Raw genomic sequence first — 20624 nt, 5'->3', positions numbered from 1 at the left:
GACGTTAAAGCTGTCACTTTACGTTTTTCTTTAGAAAAATAATACGCATTTTCTTACGGCGATTTCAGGGAAAGCCTAAACAAAATGTAGGGTCCTTGTTAGGAAAAGCGGCGTACCTTTTTGTCGTCCAAGGATGTGGGTTGAAATAATTGGTCCTTGTAAAGCGAGTGAAGGCACCATGAGCCAATCACGAATCCCCATGTATTATGAAGGCGGTACTTAAATTTAAAATCAAAAATCCACGTGTCAAAGCCAAAAAACACAACAATCACAGCGAAAGGAGTTTTATGACAATACACGTAAATGATTAAACTAATATATCACCAAAATCGTTGAGGTTTTAGTTAAAACACTGGTTAACATTGGTTTAGGCCAAAACACAAAAAATTAGGGATTTCACTAATGTGTAAACTTCTAGAGTTGCTGTTGTTCTTTAAGTTTTGTTGGGGGGAAAAATGTATAAGAAAATAACTCCCAAATTTAAAAATTATACAGTTTTTCTTGAAAGTTGTTTTCTCAGTGTTGCAGTAAGATCTGATGCCAAAACTGGTTTTTTTATTTTTTTTATTGTTTTTTTTTTTTTTTAGTATTTTTAATAGCGCAAATAGCTTTTATTTCTTTATGATCAGAACAGACGGTAATAAAAACACATGGGCTGAGAACAAATCCAAATGGACCAATTCACAGAATACGTCTTAACAAACTAACTTTGGCTCCAACAATGCCTGCAATAGGCAGCAAAGATAGGATAACCTTGGTTTCAGCTTATTAGCAACCCATGTCAGGGTAGTTTGAGTAAATACGCAACCATAACACTTTAAAAACATAGAACAAAGATACAAAAATAGATATCTTTCTAGAAACATCTGTACAAAAGTAGCAGTTCAAAAACTATACGTCAAAAATAATTGTGTTTCAAACTATAGATTTACGAAACAAATACAAAATTGTTTTTGTTTTTTTATCTGTTAAGTGACACAAAAAGTATCTAGTAGGATACTGGTCAATAGCTGAGGACACTGAGAAGGTAATCCAAGTGCTTGGTTTCCTGAAAATACTGTGACATTTATGAAAGGATCCCTGCAACTAAGAGATGACACAAACACTACATTTGTTTGATCAAAAAGATACATTCTCTCTGATAGTTCTCCCAGTTTTCCCTAACATTTTTTAACTTAAGTTCTGCAGTCTAATCTACATCTTATATATTGAAAAAAAAAAAAAAACAGAATAAAGCAAGTGCTGATGAGCAAAACAACCAGCTAAGAGTATTCATCCCACAGGTAAAGATAATCATCAAATCCAAAAGATTTTAGGCCAAACTTAGTCAAGAGTCAAACAAAACTCAAGGCTGCAGTTGAAAAGTTTATAATAATCCTTGTGATCATGGCATGCAGTGATAATCACTGTCCATCGTCATGCTGCATATAAAACACTTCCAGGTTCTTCAAGACCAGGCAGTCCAATGTGCTTTAATCTTCAAGGGACTTGCTCACATTTCCACCTACGGCATGCCCAGGTGCCTGGTAGGGGAGGCCTGACCTGAGCAACCAGTGACAGGAGACACTGACAGGCCACGGAACAGCAGGTCCATGGAGGGCAGCAGGGGTTTCAGAAGACTGACAGGGCAGAAAGCAGATCCTCCATGGGGGGTAAAGTTGACTTTATTGGGGTCGGGACATGATGGCTGCAGGAGGGGCTCATCCTGACAAACAGTCCTGAGACAATAACAAATTTTACCATCATATTTCAGAACAAAAGCCTACTAAAGCACCAACTTTTCTTCGGTTGGTGAATAATTTAAAGCATCTACAGACAATTGTTTTTGTACAGAGCCTATATTATGTAAAATCAACTTTTTGAGCTTTTATGGGTATTATAATGATATTTTCTTTACAAAAAACAACCCCAAATCTTTATTTTGATTCGTTCACACGTTCAAGTCGGTGCCTCAGAGATCGAAAATAACTCAGCTGAGAAAATAACTCATATTTCATTTAAAAAAAAATCATTCTTTAGTGTGCCAAAGGTAATATATGATCATATATATGGATATAGATTATAAGCCCTTTATAGTGTATTTTCTTTTTAGCTGAGAGTTTACTTAGTTATTCAAAAATATACTTCTAAAATGATGACATATTCTGCCAGTAATACTTTTAATAACTAATGAATCCATCAAAAATCAGCTGTATTAAATATTTTTGTCAAATATTTAATAAGCCTTTTGTTTCAGTTCCATTTATAACAGCAATCCCAATTTTAAAAAAATAAATGGACTTAATGTGAACAATTCTTCTTCATTTCTTTCATTTCTAAAGAATAACAAGACAACATATTGTTTTACAGGGTGACCATGTTTCATAAGTTTCTCTTCAAGAGGATGAATATAATTAAATGAGTCAAGTGTTGTCCAATTTTTGGAAACACTTGACTCCCCTGAAGCTGACTGGCGTAAACAAACAGGGAAGTACAGAAGTTCTCAGTTAATCAGAAACAAAATAGGTTTGATTCACTTTATCATTTTTATTACATTCATTATGAGTTTTCACCTCAAGGGCTTTTTTGTTCCACATGTTCTTAAGATTACGCAAAAACTCATTTCACTTGTGTCGCCTTGTTGATCTGCTGGGTGTGACTCATGTCTTAGATCTGATCTCAAGGTGTTTTTGATTGAAGGAAAAAATAAGTTTGGAGATTATAAACTGTTGAAGGTATTTTTTGTTTAAATTGGGGCTCCCTATTTAGTAAATTGTGGATTATTTTTGAATTATCTAAACAACGGTTCCCTAAAGCTGATACTTACACGGCTTCCTCACAGACTCGGATCCGCTCGCAGCCTTCAGGTGGCTCACGTTGAAAGGAGTAGGTTTTGTTGGGACGTGGAGAAGAGGAGCAGGGCTGCAGCGGAGGAGCATCCAGCGCAAACAACGGAGGTGATGTTGGTGGAGAGGGACACAAGGGTTCACAGTCTAACGGCTCTGCACAGAGAAATGTCCCCATTTTTGAGCAACGCCAAAAGAAAACTCATTAATTCAGGTCTTTGCGAAGCTAAATGTGAAGCATAAGCAAAAGGAAAGGCAAAGTCTAACCTGGCTTGGCCACGGGTGACTGTGAGGGAGACAGGAGAGATGGATTTAGTGGATGAGGGGAAGCTGAGGGAGACAGGAGAGATGGATCAAGAGGACAGGGGGACTGAGAAGGTGAAAGGAGAGAAGCATCCAGAAGTCCCGGTGAAGGTTCACTCTGAGAGCCACTGCTGCATCTCTGCACCGGGGCGGGAGCTCTGTGCCCGTCTGGGATATCCAAAATCTAAAAGAAGAAAAAAAACATCAAAAATGTGCCATAAAAGTCTTGAAAGGATAGGGTTGAAGAAAAAAAACTTTCTTTTAGTCATAAAACTAAGCGGCAGATAAAAAATTTGACGTATATTTGAGCTAAAACAACATTTTTTGTGTAAAGTTTCTAGTCCTGCAGCACAGTGTTCTAACCTCATGCTGATCATCTTGTTTCTCTGACACAAAAACCTCCTCCAGCTCTAAGCTGAGGCCTTCGACGCTCCGTCGCAGCCGCTGGGCGAGCCTGTTCAGCGGCATCAGGGGCACCGTCTGCACAACGGCAAGCATCAACTCAGAAGCTAAAATACTAAAAAAATGTTGAATCTAACGTCTTCATTTTGATTGCATTACATGTGAGGGCTACCTGAGTGATGCCTGCAGCTTGCCCTGCTGGCGGGGGGAGCTCATATCCTGCAGGAGGAGGTGCATGTCGCGAGCGCTTTTGCAGCTGGTGCCTCAGCTTGGCCACCTGGAGGCAGAGTGGGAATAAAAAGTAAAGGTTACGGAGGCTGCCCAGGGCTGTGAAGGCTCCACGCCTTCAGCCTTGTGACCTCAAAGCTCTGGACAACTTGCCTCCCTCAGGTGCTCTGCGCTGCCCCAGGACGCCGAGCGCTTGTGCCCACCAACACTCCTCCTTCCTCGCGTCTCCTCCACCCAGGAACTTGGAGTCTTTGAAATCCAACATGACAGCATGATGAACAACAGGACACATGTTTGAGAGGTTTCAGAGAAAGCCGTCGGTAAAGGTCAACCGATCTGAGCCACTTTCCATTTTTCTGCCGAGCCAGCAAACTCTTTTAGACTGGGACACACAAGCTGAACCCGGCAGCTGTCCCACACACCTGTCTCACAGCAGCTGTACAGAGGAAGGCGACCAGAAACCGCTGTGAGCGGCAAAAAACAGCCCCACTTCCACACTCACGAGAAAACATCCAAACCACACCGTGGTTGAGAGTTTTTCACCTCCACACTTCACTGCACTTCACAAACATCCACCCTGTTGTTCAAAAAGTTCTGAAAAACAAGCCAAGCAGCCAAGATGCACTTCTTCTTTTGCGCGGCATCTCAACGCCTCGCTTTCACGTCGACCTTCGTACCGATTTCTTCACATAAACCCTCGATCTTCTACCAGCAGCTTGCTGGCTGGAGGCAGACGGCTGCTGGACGTTCATCGTCACCAAGTGAATTCAAGGTTGGGGCCCTCAAAGTTCTGGTTCTTAATCAGCTGCTTCCCACACAACTTGATCCACTCAGCAGCGTCCATTCTATTCATGAGCCTGCCTAAGCTAACGATGCATGCTGCGATTCAGATCTCTCTCCCTGCAGCATAGTGGCTCTCCGTCTTACACAACAAAACCTCCTTTTAAGCTGTCGGCTTCACAGCGCCACAGAAAGGCCGCGGCGAGCAGGTAAAAATCAGATACGACCCGCTCTCCGGTTGACTAAAACGCCCGGTGCCTGGCTGGAAAGCTCAGAATGCGGCAGGAGTCGGTCATAGAGGGACGTTGGTATAGAGTTACAACCCCCCCCAACCTCATCCAAAACCAACAACTCCACCCTCCCCAAAATATGAGCCAGGGATCATGAGATACAGACCTATAAAAAGACAGGGAGATAGCACCGCGCTTGGACCACTTGAGTTTCAAGCTTGGAAAACCATTCAGGAACAAATGAAATAGCTGTCATTCACCAATATTTTGTCACTTATAAACCTGTAGACTTCAGATTACTGATTTAATTCAGTGAAAGACGTCAACGTTTGACATCCACATGTGGAAATGTTCTCCAACGCCGCTTTAGCCGAGTCGAAGGCTCATTCCAGGAGCGTTTTCTCAAAGGATGAACACATTTTAGAACATAAATGGATCTTGTTCCCAGTGGTTATGACAGTTGTATGACTGGTGGCTGATCTGAGGTCAGTTGATCCGTCGATGAGCATCTGTGGCGTTACGGCAGTTCGTGTGGAAGTAAGCAGTTACACCATCTGACATAATGCAGAGAAACTTTGTCAAAGGGGGGGGTGGGCTGCTTGTGCGAGTGTGCTTGAGGAGAGTGCTGGGGGATGGGGTGTCTGTATAATGAGGTCAGGAGGGGTTTGTTCCTCACAATGGAAGCAAAGGGGGTTCATGTGGGTTTCAACCGTGCCAGGAGCGACGATGAAGCTGCGGAGCCTGAAGATGTTACTCTGGGCTTTGTGCACTAGATTGGAGCCGATACAGTGGGGGGGGGGGAGTAGAAGAGCAGAGTATAAAGAAGAACAAAAAAACAACTATTTCCAGTTGGCTGATTCTCACCCTCTGCCTCCAACTGGAACCACAAGAAGACACCTGCAGAGCCAACATCAGATATCTTGTCTGTTATAGAAATCCTACAAGCGAAGGAGCTGACAAGCATTTGGAATTCAAGCTGCCTGCTTTTTCTTATCTGCAACATGAAGCAACAGGTTTTACGCACTGGCAGGATCACTGCTATTCTGCAGTCATCTTCACCTGCTGTAATTACACGGGTGTTTTCATCACTAATTTACACGTCGGTGGCCAGTGACATTCACCTGGGTGGCTTTGTCGTTGACACAGGTGACCGCAGAGCCCTCCGCCTCTTTGGGCCACTGTCCCTGCAGATAGGGTCCCACGATTGTGTCCAGGGAGAGAGTTCTGCGGATTGTGGGTTTCGGTGGGCGCGCCGAGGTTCTGTCCGCTTTAAGAAACAGAGAGGATGTACATGGAATCAAGGAGACTTTCACTTCCTGTTTCTATGGCGACGTAGTCGCGTTCTACCTGTAGTAATCTTATGAGTAAGTAAGACGATCCGGTGGTTTACCATAGTGCTAGTTTGTGTCAAGATCCCTTTTTCTTAATGTGTGCAGCAAAACTGAGTAAAAGTAAAAGTCTGGCAGGTGAGGATCACGCATTTGACCTGGAAACATGCTGCTAATACATTTACCACCAACCTGAGAGCACACATGGCTTCGCTCTCAGCGTCCAGGGTTGCAGGGACGCATAAACAACATGCAGATGTGAATAGAGAAACAACAGAATCAGAATCCTTTCAAATCCGCTGCTGCGTTAGCATCAAGCATGCAGCAAGAGAAAGCCTTTAGGTCAGAGTGCAAAAGGAGGAGCAGCTAAGTGTCCAAATAACATTATGAGAGGAGTGTAGCTTGACTTTCACATCGTGCTGAAACTGTATTTGTAAGCCCACTTTTGGAAAAGAAAATATTGGACAACTGGTCCATTTGGTTCTCCAATAGGCTGAGAAATGTGACTTTTTTTCTCGAAACTAAATTGTAATAATGCAGATTTTCTACTGTCTCTTGAGTCACAGTATGCGGAATGTTGTCTAGATATTTAAGTGAATGTGTTTGTCCACTAATAAAAACTGCAACAAAAGCCCTGGATTGGTTCTAGAAGATCCCCTCATGCAACTCGATCTATTATACATACATCTATGATTTAGTTATCTAGTCAAAAGGATCTGCATCACTCACTCATTGTTGAGCAGTTGTGCACTTTTTTTGTCTCACATAAAACAATAAAGCTTTGGACCACATGGAGGTGAATGCGCACTGACACCCCCTCCTCTTGCGTGCGTATTTACCCGTTTTGACCTCCCTGCAGAGGAGAGCGGAGCCCCTCTGGAGCTGGTACGGGACCGTGGCTCTGAGGGGTTGCAGGCTTGGGTTGCTGCACCCCCGGGGCGCTCCTCCACTCCGGCCTGACATCTCGCCTCTTGCGTCCCGCAGCCGGGCTTGTAAAAAAAAACACACCGCTTCTTTGCTCCGCGCTCACGGCTCACAGCAGCTCCTCTCTGCGCGCACTCAGTTCATCCAAAGCGAAGAAACCGCGGCGAGTCCTCTTGATTGGCACAACTCCCGAGCTTTCTTCTGCACACACTTTCATCTTTCTTTTCAATGGATTCTTTTCTTTCGATAAGAAGAACGAGCTGCGTGGGTTTGCACTTTAACGCGTCCCGGTAATCTGCGCGTTCTCCGTCATTACGCAGAAATGCGCTCCGGCGCAGAACATGCCTCAAACATTACTGCAAAGTGACAACACAACAGCTCAACCTGCACAACTATCCCGTGCAGCATATGGGCGCACCAGAGGATTTCTCACTGGTTGATGCAGATTTGTGCGGAGCGCCGATTGGCTTTCGGGTGGGTCTGTCATCAGAGCACACGGCCCAGCTGGAAAACTCCCGCCCACTTTGTGAAAACGTTCATTTTCTGTGCTTGGAGCGTCCATTCACATGGTGTGTGTGGTCTGTAAGCCTCTAGGACCTCTGAGGGTCACTGCAGGGGCTCCTCTCGATGTTCAGATGAGGTTTGGAGGGTGAAGACAATCAGGAACATGTTCTGTCACGAGGATGGAGTTCACTTATTATCCTGGTCTACAGCACTTTGTGTTAGTTCAGTTCAAGAAAATGATTTCAGACACGTGAAAACGTGCGTAGAGCAAGAAATGAAGTCAAAAGTATTCACCCAACACAATCCAAAAGGGAGGGAGAAGTATTACTAAATGTAGTACACCCACTGTCAAAGTTCAGGGCCCTAACTAAGATATGAAGGGACATGTTTCCAGATATGAAGGGCTTTTAAAGTTTTTTAATTTATTATTTCTAATTAGGATACACCCATTTTAATTTTATTTTTTCCCCACTTAATTGTTTTATGTGTAGTTGATTATTCATTTATAAGATATGTAAACTGAATGATTTCTTGGCCATCAGCCTTCTGTATTGAATTCTGAATTTTGTCACTATAAAAAAAACCTGAAAAGTGCTGTACAGTATAAACAAAGATTGTTTTGATTTGATTTGAGGAATAATGAATGTCGAAACTGATGTCAACCCGAATTATTTTTTTAAAAACATATTTGATTCAATTTTTGTATCATATTCGAATGAACTTCAGATGTTTAAAAAAACAATTGGACAAAATGGCTTGCTTGACCAGAGGAGGAGTCTTTCTGATTTTAGACTACAAAAACTCTTTTTCTGGCCATTTTCTTTTCAATAATTGAGGTTCTCTTTAAAATTGACCTTTGAACACTTTAAGGGTAATTAAAAGGCATATCAGTTTATCCAAATTTATCCAAAACTTTTTAGTTTTGACATTTTTGTAAATAAATGTAGCTTAATAAACTACATATTTAAAACCAAATTTTAATATGAATAAACCGTGTCAGAAACAAAATACACCACATGTAGTTTGGGTCTTATCTTTTATGATAACTAGAAGTTTTTCTTGGTGAATGCTTAAAGTATTCATGTCAAGTGTTGTGCGGTTAAAAAAACACTCCTTTATCAACATGTTAAAATAAAGAAACTGAATTAAATTCTTAAGCACTTTAAAAATGTTGCATCATGATTAACTCCTTAAAATAAAAACTGTAACCCAATTAGGTGTCGTGGATTTCTTTGCCGACATCAGAAAATAAAAATATTAAAGTATAGAGGATGTGTAACTGAATTCAACAAGTGATAAAAATGTGGAGGAATCTAATGAGGTTTGACTTTGTTTAAAGAATAAAGTTAGTGGAGTTTCATGACCCAATAAACAATTCATACATCTCACCACTAGATGGAGCCAAAACGATGAAACAACAAACAATGTGAAAAACTCTCTAAGCTCAATGAACACACAATGGGAAAAGGCTGTTTATTGCCACACAAAACAATGAAGAGAAACTACTGCATTGAATTGAACATACTGTAACTTAAAAGTCATAAGGTTTGGTTTTAAACATCTCCTCACATTTTAGGGGTCTGATACCTCAATTAGCCACCATGAGATGCAGGCCTTCATTGCTTGACATCACTGTCACATCCGACTGTTCCTGCATCCAAACTGCTGCAGCTGCTGCTATGGTTACACGGGTGGACGAACCCACAGATGGAGGCACGGCATTCTATCAGTAGACCTTTAAGAAAGTAGATCAGACGGATGAAGGGACCGAAACACTGGAAATTAAGAGCAAAGCATTGAGTGGATGAGGTGAGGAGAAGAGATCCTTTCAGCTTCACGTCTCTCAGATACAAAAATCCAGTCGGGCGTTTGGCAAAGTTTCAGATGGGTATTTTGGACAGAGTCAACGCAGCATCTCCAGTCAGACAGGCTCAGAGTTAAGTCATGTTGCTCCTAGCTGGGAGAGAGTGCAGGGCTGGGCTCGGTGCTGATGTTGACCAAACACTCGCTGGACTTGAGGCTCGCCAGGGACTTGGAGCTCGGTAAAGAGGCCAGGGAGCCGCAAAGACCCAGCATGGATGGAGTGTTGTCTTTTCCTGCAACAACAGGACTCGGCTCATGATCATGCAGAGTTTAGACGGCCTACAAGCTAGCTTTTATGCCAATTTGTGCCTCTTAAAGGCTGTTATGTATTTATTAAAGACCCACTCTGATGAAAATGATGTTCTTGGTGTTTTTAACATGTTCTTGCGGCATTTTTCTGAATATGGAGGACTTTTCATAAGAATATGAAGCTCAAAATTGCATTTCGGGGTATTTCTTTAGTACAATTCCTCGTGAATTAGAAGCAGACAAAATAATTCTGTTGAAGAAAAAGTTGTATTTGTGATGCAGAAAAACAGTGCGGGCCCACAAGCTCCGTGTTCCGCACAGCTAATGTTAGGTTGGGGGGTGTGAAGGGCTGTAAGCTAGCGGGACAGCATGTAAACAAAGAGCTCAGTTTTGGGTGATGGAAGGGGGGGGGGGGGGGTGCCCCTGCCAACGGTTTCGCCCACAACTCAGAGGGGAATTTCTAATGAACTCCTGCTGCTCTGCAGAAACTACGTCCTAGAAAACAACAGTTTAAAGAAAACGTTTGGATAAAAACTATAATCATATTCAAAAGAGCCCTGGGAAAGCTTTGAAAATAAATCAGAAGATGATTGGAGTGGGACTCTATTTAGAATCAGAATCCTTTATTGTCAATGCACAGAGTACATTGGAGTTCTAGTAGCATCGGACTGACACTTCAAGTTCAAAAAGAGGAGTGGCGGCTGGGGTTGACCGAACTTTTTCTGCAGCAAATGTTCAAAGCCGTCATCTTTACCTGCTGAGGTCCAGGCAGCATCTCCGTTCTGTCTCCCTTCCAGCTTCTGGGAGTCCGAGTTCAGACTGACATCTGCAGAGAGCAGCTCCAGACTGTGGAAACTCCTCCTGGAAGTTTCCACAACAAGCGTCAATCAAAGCTGCGCTAGTATTTTTAATAAAAGCAGTTTTCAACAAACAAAGTATACCCCGCCTTTGCCCAACAGTGGCTGGGATAGGCTCCAGCAACCCCAAAAGGGATCAAGCAGGATCGGAAGAGGGATGGCATACTTGAACACGACCCGGAGTTCTGTAATGGATTTACCTGCGGAAAATCTTGACATCGCCTTGGTCGTTTGTGATGGCAGACCACTGGTTGACCAGCGGGATGGACAGATCTTTAGCCAGATTGGAGGAATTGCAGGGCGTGAGGGCAGTGCTGAGGAGAAACCAGACAGGAATATGTTGGGAATATTTTCACAACAGTCGGGATTGTGTTGAAGCCCTTTTTAAAAGGAACTGTGCGAGACTTTAAGAAGGAAAGTGTGTTCTTACAGTTGAGCCTGCAGTTCCAGAACGATGGCTTCAAGCTCCTTCTTCTCCTGCTGGCTCTGCACTGACAGCTCCTCCACTTTGGCTCTCAATCGCTTGTTCTCTGTTTCCACATTCTTCAGCTGCGACTCCCGCAAACGCACCAGCTCCTCCAGGTAACCCTGGGCACCAAACACGCATGAGCTGAAGGTGACCAGAAAGGGCGGCGATTACGGGTGGAGGCGTGTCACCTTCTGGGCGTAGACGATCTTGAACCTTTGCTCCATTTTGCGACACTTGTTGCTCCAGCTCTCCTCGTCCGTGACCAGAGGGATGTAAGGATGCTCGGGGACGCTCTCCTCGCTGTTGCTGCTGTCCACGCTGCGCCGGTCCTCCTCATCACTGAGGTAGTCGTAGCTTCGGAAGAAAGACGCAAAGGGCGATCAGCGTCCCACACAGAAGCACGCCCAGGTAAGGTCAGTCTCACCTTTGGGTGAATTTCAAGTAGGGCGTGTAGTCAATCACAGCCGGAGATTTCCCATCCAGACTCTCCCCTTTCAGACAAAAACTGCACAGAAAGGGATTTATTGTGAAAAAAGGATCAAATTTGGCTGTTTTTATTTAGTTATAATCTGATGTTTTCTTGTTCAGATCAAAGTTTTCCTGGAAGGAAAAACTGCTGTAAAGTTCCAGCAAACCGGCAGAGGATAAGGTTTTCTGTCTGTAAGTCATGATGTTTGACAGAAGGATGTTTGTTTTTGGGTCTCGTTTCTGCTTCAAATTTCCTTTTCAACTTGATGTAAGTCAAACTCATGAGAGACTTTTCTTTAAAAAAGAGTTGTATTACAACAATACATTTAAAATGTCTTGTTTTAATCAGTATAACTAATGAAACAAGTATTTTTACTTTACATTATATTTTTAAGCAGATTTTTTTTATTTGTAAAGAATTGCTTCATTTAGAAAAACTGGAACGATTTATTTGACGCCATCATTACATATACCTACAAATTCTTCTTAACATTGTAAGAATCTAATTCTAGTCTCACTTTAAGAGTCTAGAAGTAAGGATAGATGGACTGTTGCAGCACCTAAAATATGAAATATTTTGAGGAAAAAGTGTATAAATATACCAACAGGTATTTTTGTGATAATTATAGGGACATAATATTTCCAATTACCAGAGCAATATACCTAAATTTGAGTGTTTTTGGCTAGATTCAAGCTTTAGTTTTTTCTTAAAGGGGCAGAACATCACAACTAAATTTAACACTTAACACGTTAAACACATATTTATCACAACTTACTGTATTTATATATTATTTAATTGTTTTATTTTAATTTTTTTTTTTTCTAGTGTAATGGCGCTCCAAAAGGAAAAAAGGGCTTCTTCTTTTTTTTGCTGTAGTGTTGTTTCAAAACTTTTATTTTTAACAGCAATAACCATATTGGAATTTCAGAAACACAGATTGCACAATCTAAAACTTTGCTCTAAAAGTTTTTCTGATTCTAATTTAGATTTAACATCCAAATTAGTCACAAAATTGTCTTAATTTGTCCCCAAAAAGATCACTTTTATTTTGAAATTCAACGTTTTGTTTTTTTTAACTAAACCTGAAGTCGATGGCGCTGAGTCCAATCAGCATGCCGGTCAGCACCGTGGCTTCCTCTCTGAGCATAATGGCTCCGTCGTCATAGAACCTCCTGTTAAACAAAGAGATGGATTTAGTTCAATCTAAGCAGTTCTTCTCAGTATGAACTCATAAAGAGACAACAAACCTGGTGGTTCTGGTGTCCCTCAAAGCAGTGGACACATATTCCGAGAGGCGTTTCTCCATGAGCGCCACCCGAATCCACGCTCGGCCCTGCAGGAAGCAAAGGGAAGTCAGACTGAGCTCGCACTCACACGCTGCTGCGTACTCAGGATGCCTCGCCTTTGCTCTGGATGTGCTGATGTTCTCGATGTTTTCGATGCTGGAGACGCAGTTGTTCTGCACTTTGCTGCAGGCCAGACGGATGTATTCCCAGAAACTGCGCTGTCCGTCCGAGCTGAACCAGCTTCCCGAGCCTGTGGAAGGTTGAAGCGCAGCTTAGACAGTCCAGCACAATGCGGAACCTCCTCCTCTTTGCTTTTGATTCCACAACATGACCATGCTGCTTTAATATTGAGTCATTTCTCCGTCCGGTGGTGATGTTACCTGTGGTGTTACCTTTGAAGCGGTGGCTCAGGATGTGCTCTAAAATAGCCGCAAAGTTAATGAACTCCTCAGATGAGTCATCTATGGGCTCTGCGGTGTATTTTTCCAGAAGGGTTTTCACCGAGAACCTGAAACAGAAGCACACAAAGGGGAAAGCATGAGGGGCTTCTGATCCCCTTTGGTCAGAGGGAGCATTTGAAGACAAAAAAAAAGGCTTGAGTTGGACTTTTTTTTCTTTTTTTAGGATAAAACATCATAAAACATTAAAATCCCACTCCAGCCCACTTAGCCGCCCCCTGCGCACCTTTAAAAAGCCTGCGATAATAAAGTCTCAAAACGGCCACAGTGAACCTCTACAACAACTTGGGTTGAGTCCACTGACTGAATATGAGAAGGAGTGAGTGAGTGTGGCGTCACCCAAAGAAAACGGCTTACTTCCAGCTCCAGGTGAAGTCAATTCAGTCGCCATGTTGAAGCCAGACGATGTCCGTGATTGGTCCTAGTCGGTCTGAGCCATTGGTTCTATGGCAACCGCTCTCACCAATCAGGGGTGAGCTTGAACTTTACAGAATTTCAGATTCTTTGATCCAGCAGGCACTTCCTGTTTGGAGCGCCCGGTGGGAGGGGTCATTCAGTCCCGTTCTCATATCCAGTCAATGGTTCAGTCCCAATATACTCAATAATTATTGGACTATATCAGGCGTTTGCTATTTTTTGGGGGTGTACAGATCTTCAGATCTTCAGTTCCAAAATTTCCCAGAAGCCTCTGCAAAAACCAGTGCTCCCTAGATTTGACCACGATGCATTGCACGATTTGTCATTTAAAAAAAAAAACAAAGGATGTAAATTCATTTTTATAAATCATCCAAGTTTTCATCATCAGAACACAGTGGATTCTCCAGCACTTTTTGTCAAATGTTTATATTTGTTAGGTTTTTATCCATGACATCAAATTTGGCGTTTAAACTTTCTATTTTAAAAATACTGAGCATGCGTCTGAATTGCATTAGTATACAGTCTTTTGGGGTTCAGAGTGTAGCTTCGGTTAAAAAGTGGTCTTGATTCCTGTTAAGCCGTCACCAAATATGACTTACCTGCTGCAGCAGAACTGCAGAGAACTTTGTCAACTTTGAATATAAGACGAGATATGCAACTTTGTGCTGTACTGTACAAATGCACAACTGTATGTGAACAACGGCGGGAGCAGGCCTGTTTTCTGCTTTTGGGAACTTTGCCACATTATCACACTGAGGTCACCCCAATTGTCTTGTGTACTTCACAAAGCCCCCCTTTAATGCTCGGGCTTTGTTATCATGAAATCAACACAATTAGCCCCCTGTCTTTCCTGTGTTTGTGCGTGCAGCTCCGCTTGGATCTCGTCTCTCTGAGGGACCGACCGCATCAAAGAATGATCAAATGATTCCCTCCCCCTCATCTATACATTGTGGTGTATTTAGGGAAGCTGCTGAAGCTTTAGTTTGGCTGTTTGACCTCACAGGCTCACCCTTCAGCCCCACAGAGGGACTATGCACGCTAGGAGCTGGCTTTAGGGCACCGGCTCGTGCCGACCGTCTGCTTCCATGGGGAACACCAGCATCACAGAAGGCAAGACTGCCCTGGCGGTGGGAAGCACCTCCATAGCCAGAGGAAAGACTACCGTCGCCTTAGGGAACTCCTCCATCTTCAGAGGAGTGACCACTACCTCCATGGGAGACTCCACCATCCAGAGGCAGAAAACGACAGTGGCTCTGGGACGGGCCAGCTTCAGCCGGGGAACCACGACCACCTCCTTTCGGAAAGCCTTGACGGGCAAACGCAGAAACACTTAGATGGAAAGGACACCTGAAGCCAGGGCAAAGGCAGCCAGCACAGCCAAGCCGCCAAAAAAAGACTCTAACAATGAGTGGAAAACTTCCTTCTCCTCAAGCAGGACCTCCTTCACCAAAGGCAGGGTTGCAATCCTAAGGACTACGTACATCATCTCCTGGGGCAAATCCTCCATCTGCTGGAGCAGAACCACAGTAACTTTGGGAAAAACCAGCATAGCAGTCGGCAAAACCTCTGTGACACGCGGGGAGACCACAAGCTCTCTCACGACTCTGACCTTCACGCACGGGACCAAGTCCGTGTCTGTGGTCAAGACCACCCTGGTCAAGGGCGCCGAAACCCACAGCAACGTCTACTGGAACTTTCACACGTGAATCCTGCACACACCCAGACAGCTGTGGATGTATCTTTGTGGTTTTAGAAGGTCAGTAAAACAGCTGTACATCAAACAAACGAACGAACGAACTGCTGTGTTTGCGGAGCGGAGACGTGGCGAGAACCCGTTTGAGATGGCAGAGGAGGCGGCAGGTGTGTCGCAGAGATGAGACAGAGTTTTCTGGTGTGCTGTGTTGGCAGGGAGGGGAAGCGTGAGCACACACATGTGTGATGTATGTGGAGACGAGCGCGAGCGTGCGTGGTTCTCCCCAACACTGCTCTACTGTGCTCTGCAGCCATCACGGCTTCAGATGTAGGAGTTCCTCGCATGCCGAGAAGTTTCCTGTATAATCAACAGTAAAGCCATGTTTCTGAGGATATATGTAAAGGCTCGCGATGTTACAGTGCTTATAAAGTTAACCAACCTAACTGCTGCTGCGCTTGACTGCCTTTCGTGTACGCATTTGAGGATTTTATGAAACCAAAATAAACTCTTCAAAGGATAAACCATATGGAAGAACGCAATCAAAGCCTCCGATCCATGTGGAGAAGGCAAACCCGTCCAGCCCCCCGGTATAGAAAGAGACGCAGCAGCTCAGCTTCCATATGGTGCATACAGCTGCACACATAGGGAATGTCTTACAATCACAGGCTATAGGGAACAATGGCTCGGAAGACAGTGATGTCACTGCAGACTGTCCTCCTCACAACAATGTGTCCTTCAAACGTCTGGTGTCGTCGTGGCGATGGGACAATCGTTCCACTGTCCCCGTCCTCCCAGATAGGCTGCAGCCACCTACGGTTGCCTCTGTCCATTCACACCACACATGGGTGGTATGTGGCCTTCCACGGCCCACGTAGAGCAGCTCAACGGAGGCATTATGCCATCTGAGGGTCGCACTATTCGTGCTTAGCTTTCCCCCGGATCGCATGTTACTACTAACCCTGGGGGTTTGCGCAGCAGGGCGTGCTGTATGAGCGTGCGATGCCTCGCGTCGAGTGAGTCCCGAACGCCGCCGCCAGACCTGGGTCAGGAAGACGAGCTTCTCCTCAATGGGCAACACCAGCTTCACCGAGGGGAAGACGGCCTTAACTCTGGGCAACACCACCATCAAGAGGGGGAAGAGCAAACTGGCCATGGGGAACTCCTCCATCACCCGGGGCCGCAGCACCACGTCTCTGGGCTCCTCCACCATCACCAGCGGGAAGACCAAGATCTCCCTGGGCGGCGCCAGCTTCAGCAGAGGCACCACCACCACCTCCTTTCGAAAAGCCTTCTTCCCCAAACGCAAGACGCTCTAGATGAGAGGGGGCCGCATCGCCGGGTGGGGGGGACTGGAGCCAAATGTGAGCAGGGAGCCGGAGCATCACAGCAAACTTTGGGACACCAGCACAGCATCTGCACAGGGAGCGGGATTGAACTCATGTTTGGAGCTTGGACTTTGTTTGGTCATGCCGGGTTTATCAAAGAAACAGGTCAGTGGCTTCTAACTTAGGTTTGGTTGTAGGTTTCTGCAAACCAGACTGATTTAACGAGTTATGGGGAGTTATGATTTAAGCAAACGTTCCGCCAGAATAAGCATCTTTTTTTTTAAAGTTTTCCTCAGAGGTATAGAGCAGCAAAACGTGTGGTTTCGGAAGGAGAAAAATGCTGAATTCCTCACAGCTAAGCTGCCCTCTGTTGATGTAATCACATTTAAGTTCAGAAGGAAACTGCCAAACGCCTCGACAAAGCGGAGGAATCTTTGAGGACAGATTGCAACAGATGAGCTCCTTGGATCTGATTTGTGTGCCTTCAGAGCAAAGCAGTTTGCAGGGGAGCAGCAACGTGCTCTTGGTACGATATGACACTGAAAACAACATCCACGGCTTCCTGACAAGCTCCTTTTGTGCCCCCTCTCACTTAGCCTGGATTTAGGCCAAACCCACTCAGTCCTCTTTAATAGCGTTCTTGTTCTCCGGTCTCACCCTTCCACTGTACGCCACGGCTTTCTGCATTTCTCAGCTGTGACACCTAACTCCAAATACGAGAAGCCCCTCCATTAACCGCCTCGTTTTTATTCCCTGACTCTCATAGAAACACTTCCCTGACTTCCTTCTCTTTGTCTCCCGTTTTATTTTTCGTCTGTCTTTCCTCAGTCTTGGCATAATCGGCAGGATCAGATGACGAACTCTTCGCTGGCGACGATCTCTGTGCAGCAGTGCTGACCTGTCGGAAGGAGACACCCTGTCCTGCTCTGGACTGGCTAACAAACTCAAAAACAAATAAAATAATGATAAATTACATAATAAAAAAACCAAACATGTTTACGGGCTCAAATAAAATTAAAAAAAAACATCAGGGCGTGTCTATCTCCCCGTGAACAATATTGTCTCAGCAAAGTGATTCATGGTCAGCGAAAGTGTGGAGAGATGGAGCGGCAAGCTGGGCAGTAAGGATGAGAGTGTGAATCTCTGAGAGGGTCACGATGGTCTTAAAGGAGACAGAGTTAGCCGACCAGATGGAGATTGTTTTCCAAATGTGGAGCCAGTTCAGCCTTCGATGTTGAAAGAAGATGTAAAGTTTCAGAAATCATCTAGAACCCAAAGCAGTTCTGCAAAAATGTTTACTATGATTGCTTCAAAGCAGAAAGTTGGACTAAATTATCTGAGTGTCCCCCTGTCAACCTCACCCGGGACAAAAACAGGGAGCAGCCCGTGAGCTAAAGTGTGCTCCGAACAGGTTTACAGAACGTCTCATCATCTCTGCTGGAGCCACACCCCAAAAAAAGGCTTCCACCTCAGCAGCACCTTTCAGACGTCTCCTGCCTCTCCGCTCCGCAGCTGAAAGACTAACTCTTTGGAAACGCGCTTGTCTCACTCGTCTCGTCTATTCTTCCTCAGGTCCGGCGCATCCACAGCATCACCTCCTGCAGTTACGGACGACGTCGCAGGACCTTTTAGCCAGACTACAGCCGCCAACGGGACAATTCTGAGCATTAGAATCCAAAACGAGTCCAAAGGAATTCCGTTTGCCCCGTCCGACGCTCCGTCTACTCAGGCTGGAGCTGGAATCATATTGAAATTCGCTGCAGGAGGCCTCAGAAAAGCCACATTAAAAAAAAGAAAACGTGTTGCTAGGGGCAACGGCACATAGCTCCAGTAGATCACTATGACACAGCTGTCACTGTGGACAGTCTCAAAATCCCTTTTCAGATGCTGTCTGTGTCTCAAAAACTGAATTTTTCTAGTTTCACTTCCACAGTTTTGGGAAATTGCAGCTATCTCTAATTCTCTGATGCTTTATTTTTTTTCCATTTTGGGGTCTGTTCATCACAAAATGTCTTTCTCATAGAGCCCCCATGCAGAGCTTGTGCAGAAACGTGTTTCCTTCTTTCATTTTTCTTTTTGTTGTTGTCCCCAAACCACTTGATTTTGTAAAGCATTGACAAAACATCTTGTCTAGATTTAGGTTCCTGTCCTATTAGTGAAGAAAATAGAAAAGAAATATAATAAATTTAACCCCAATCTGGATCAGGAAAATCCCCTCTTACATAGTAAAGCAAAAAGTCAAGACTTTAGATTTCTGATACTTTTACAGTGAAGGACAGACTACACTACACTAGAGTACACAAAAGCTCAGCCTGATGTACTCATCAAGCACTAATGACATTTTCCTCCTGCACTCGGGCAGAAGCTCAGTTGCAGTAACATCTATGTCTCAGTCAGCGGGTCAAAGCCTGGATCCCGAACCACCATGATGCCTGCTTCAACGTCCAGCTAGAAATCCCCCGCTGACTCAGGATCTCTCCTAATGAAGCCTGAAAGATCAGCCTAGAACTACTTGAATCGCCTCTGATCCCACTGGAATCTGCAGGAACAACTTGGAGGAGACCCTCGCAGCGACACGGATGTCATAAAAACGCTAACCTTTGTTTTTCCAAACAAAAAAAAAAGAGAGAAATGTTGTGAGCACTACTGATAGAAAGCTGTTTAAGATTCATTTCTGTCTCGTCTGGTTTGTTTGTCATTAAAATGCCTTAACTATTTCCTGTGTCTCAGGATAAAGTGAGAAGATGTTTAGTGTCCCAGCTAACCACAGATTGTGCTTTAACTCCACTGTCAGGTTAGCTTTTCTTTGCCGCCATGCTCCGCCACGCTCACCTGTGTGTTTTACCTCTTTGTAAGAGTCACTAGAATGAAGACAGGACCTTGGACAGAGAAGGAACTGAAATAAAACCGCTTGACTGTGTGCCTACCTCAACGTCTGGACAACTTTTTTTTCTCCACACCTGCTTCCTCTGCTGAGTAGGAGGTTGCTGGGGCCTATCCCACTAATCATAGGGGCCAAAGGTGCAGGAACACGCATATTCTAAGCGGATGGTGTTTGTGTGGTTTATGGACGTCTGTGCTGTGAGGCTGGATGAGGGAATTCTCTGCAGCTTATGTTGACATAATCAGCTCACTGGAGTGAAACTAAGGGAAGCTGCCATTCCACACAGAGAGCAGGCAGGTGGGTAAATACACATAAACGTGCAGCTCATTGCGATGTAAAAAATCAGCTGGAAAAGACATTCCTCCCTCACAATTTTTTTTTTTTTATGGTGGGGGTATGTGAAGGTGAAAGCGCACCTGCCTCCTCTCCATCACCTAATTTCAATAAATGTATTTTATTTTTGCAACATTTTCATCCTTATTGCATCCCAGGAATCAGATTAAAAAAACAAAAACTCCCCAAATAGTCTAAATGGATCAAGGTGAGCATTCTGACACCTGCGCCCGGAGTGGCGCGGCGTCGAGGTCGTGATGTGTACCTGCACACCGTGATGAGGTTTTTTCGCTCCACCGCGACGCTCCGACTAGACGCCTTCTTCGATGTCAAGCCCATAGCCATTGCTGTCTGAACGCACCCCGACTCCATCCAACGGCAGGGCCCGCGGCCTCCTCGCGATCCGCGCCCAGGCCAGGACCCTTTCCCTCCGCGGGGCCTGCGTGCTCCGAGCGCTCGCTGTCCTCTGCGGGGGGCCGCGGATGTTGCGGCGGATGCAACAGAAGGACAGGACCAGGACAAAATGAACGGCGTCAAGCTGGAGTGGACCACGGGATGTACTTCCGGTTAGGAATTTCAAAACAAAACCACGAACATAAATCAAAGAAAAAAACGATCGCAGAGCAGATTTCATGAGGTACAGACGGAACTGTTGACACAACTTGGAGACAGTGAGACGCAAAAAAAACACATATGTGAAATATACGGCAATTTTACAAACTTTAATCAAGACTAATCAGAAATCGGAAACACAGCTAAACATGTTCAGTTTTACATATATTTTTTATGTCTTAATA

The 20624-nt window shown here is 44.5% G+C and overlaps 2 protein-coding genes and 1 long non-coding RNA gene across 7 annotated transcripts; 1 reads left to right on the top strand and 2 right to left on the bottom strand.

Annotated features, from left to right (window-relative positions):
• Positions 1-559: 559 nt before the first annotated feature.
• On the bottom strand, positions 560-7420 carry fam117a (family with sequence similarity 117 member A). Of its 3 annotated transcripts, XM_011477843.3 has the most exons (9): positions 6936-7420; positions 5890-6035; positions 5633-5665; positions 3912-4007; positions 3703-3807; positions 3492-3608; positions 3093-3312; positions 2807-2981; positions 560-1718 (listed from the first exon to the last, which is right to left on the bottom strand). In XM_011477843.3, the coding sequence occupies exons 1-9, from the start codon at positions 7057-7059 to the stop codon at positions 1505-1507; spliced, it is 1230 nt and encodes a 409-aa protein (XP_011476145.1). In that variant the 5' UTR covers positions 7060-7420; the 3' UTR covers positions 560-1504. The 3 variants fall into 3 exon arrangements, with proteins under 3 accessions (XP_011476145.1, XP_011476146.1, XP_004071296.1); XM_011477844.3 differs by lacking the exon at positions 5633-5665 and having other exon boundaries at positions 6936-7419; XM_004071248.4 differs by lacking the exons at positions 5633-5665; positions 5890-6035; positions 6936-7420 and adding an exon at positions 4436-4873.
• Positions 7421-8968: 1548 nt separating this feature from the next.
• Positions 8969-20371, bottom strand: LOC101174504 (RUN domain-containing protein 3A-like). Of its 2 annotated transcripts, none has more exons than XM_004071190.4 (11): positions 20093-20371; positions 13110-13225; positions 12834-12967; positions 12679-12764; positions 12514-12603; positions 11387-11467; positions 11151-11316; positions 10924-11081; positions 10694-10807; positions 10391-10497; positions 8969-9620 (listed from the first exon to the last, which is right to left on the bottom strand). In XM_004071190.4, exons 1-11 carry the CDS (start codon positions 20197-20199, stop codon positions 9478-9480), a joined length of 1302 nt encoding a protein of 433 aa, XP_004071238.1. In that variant the 5' UTR covers positions 20200-20371; the 3' UTR covers positions 8969-9477. The 2 variants fall into 2 exon arrangements, with proteins under 2 accessions (XP_004071238.1, XP_011476144.1); XM_011477842.3 differs by having other exon boundaries at positions 13098-13225; positions 20093-20370.
• LOC105354516 lies at positions 15355-19542 on the top strand. 2 transcript variants are annotated; one of them, XR_909120.2, is made up of 2 exons: positions 15355-16775; positions 18183-19542. It is a non-coding gene; the product is annotated as an uncharacterized LOC105354516 (long non-coding RNA). The 2 variants fall into 2 exon arrangements; XR_909121.2 differs by having other exon boundaries at positions 17439-19542.
• Positions 20372-20624: the final 253 nt, after the last annotated feature.

Source organism: Oryzias latipes, chromosome 8, assembly GCF_002234675.1.
Source record: "Oryzias latipes chromosome 8, ASM223467v1".
Lineage (NCBI taxonomy): Eukaryota > Metazoa > Chordata > Actinopteri > Beloniformes > Adrianichthyidae > Oryzias > Oryzias latipes.
The sequence above is the reverse complement of the archived record's forward strand: the minus strand, read 5'-3'. Positions and strand labels throughout refer to the sequence as shown.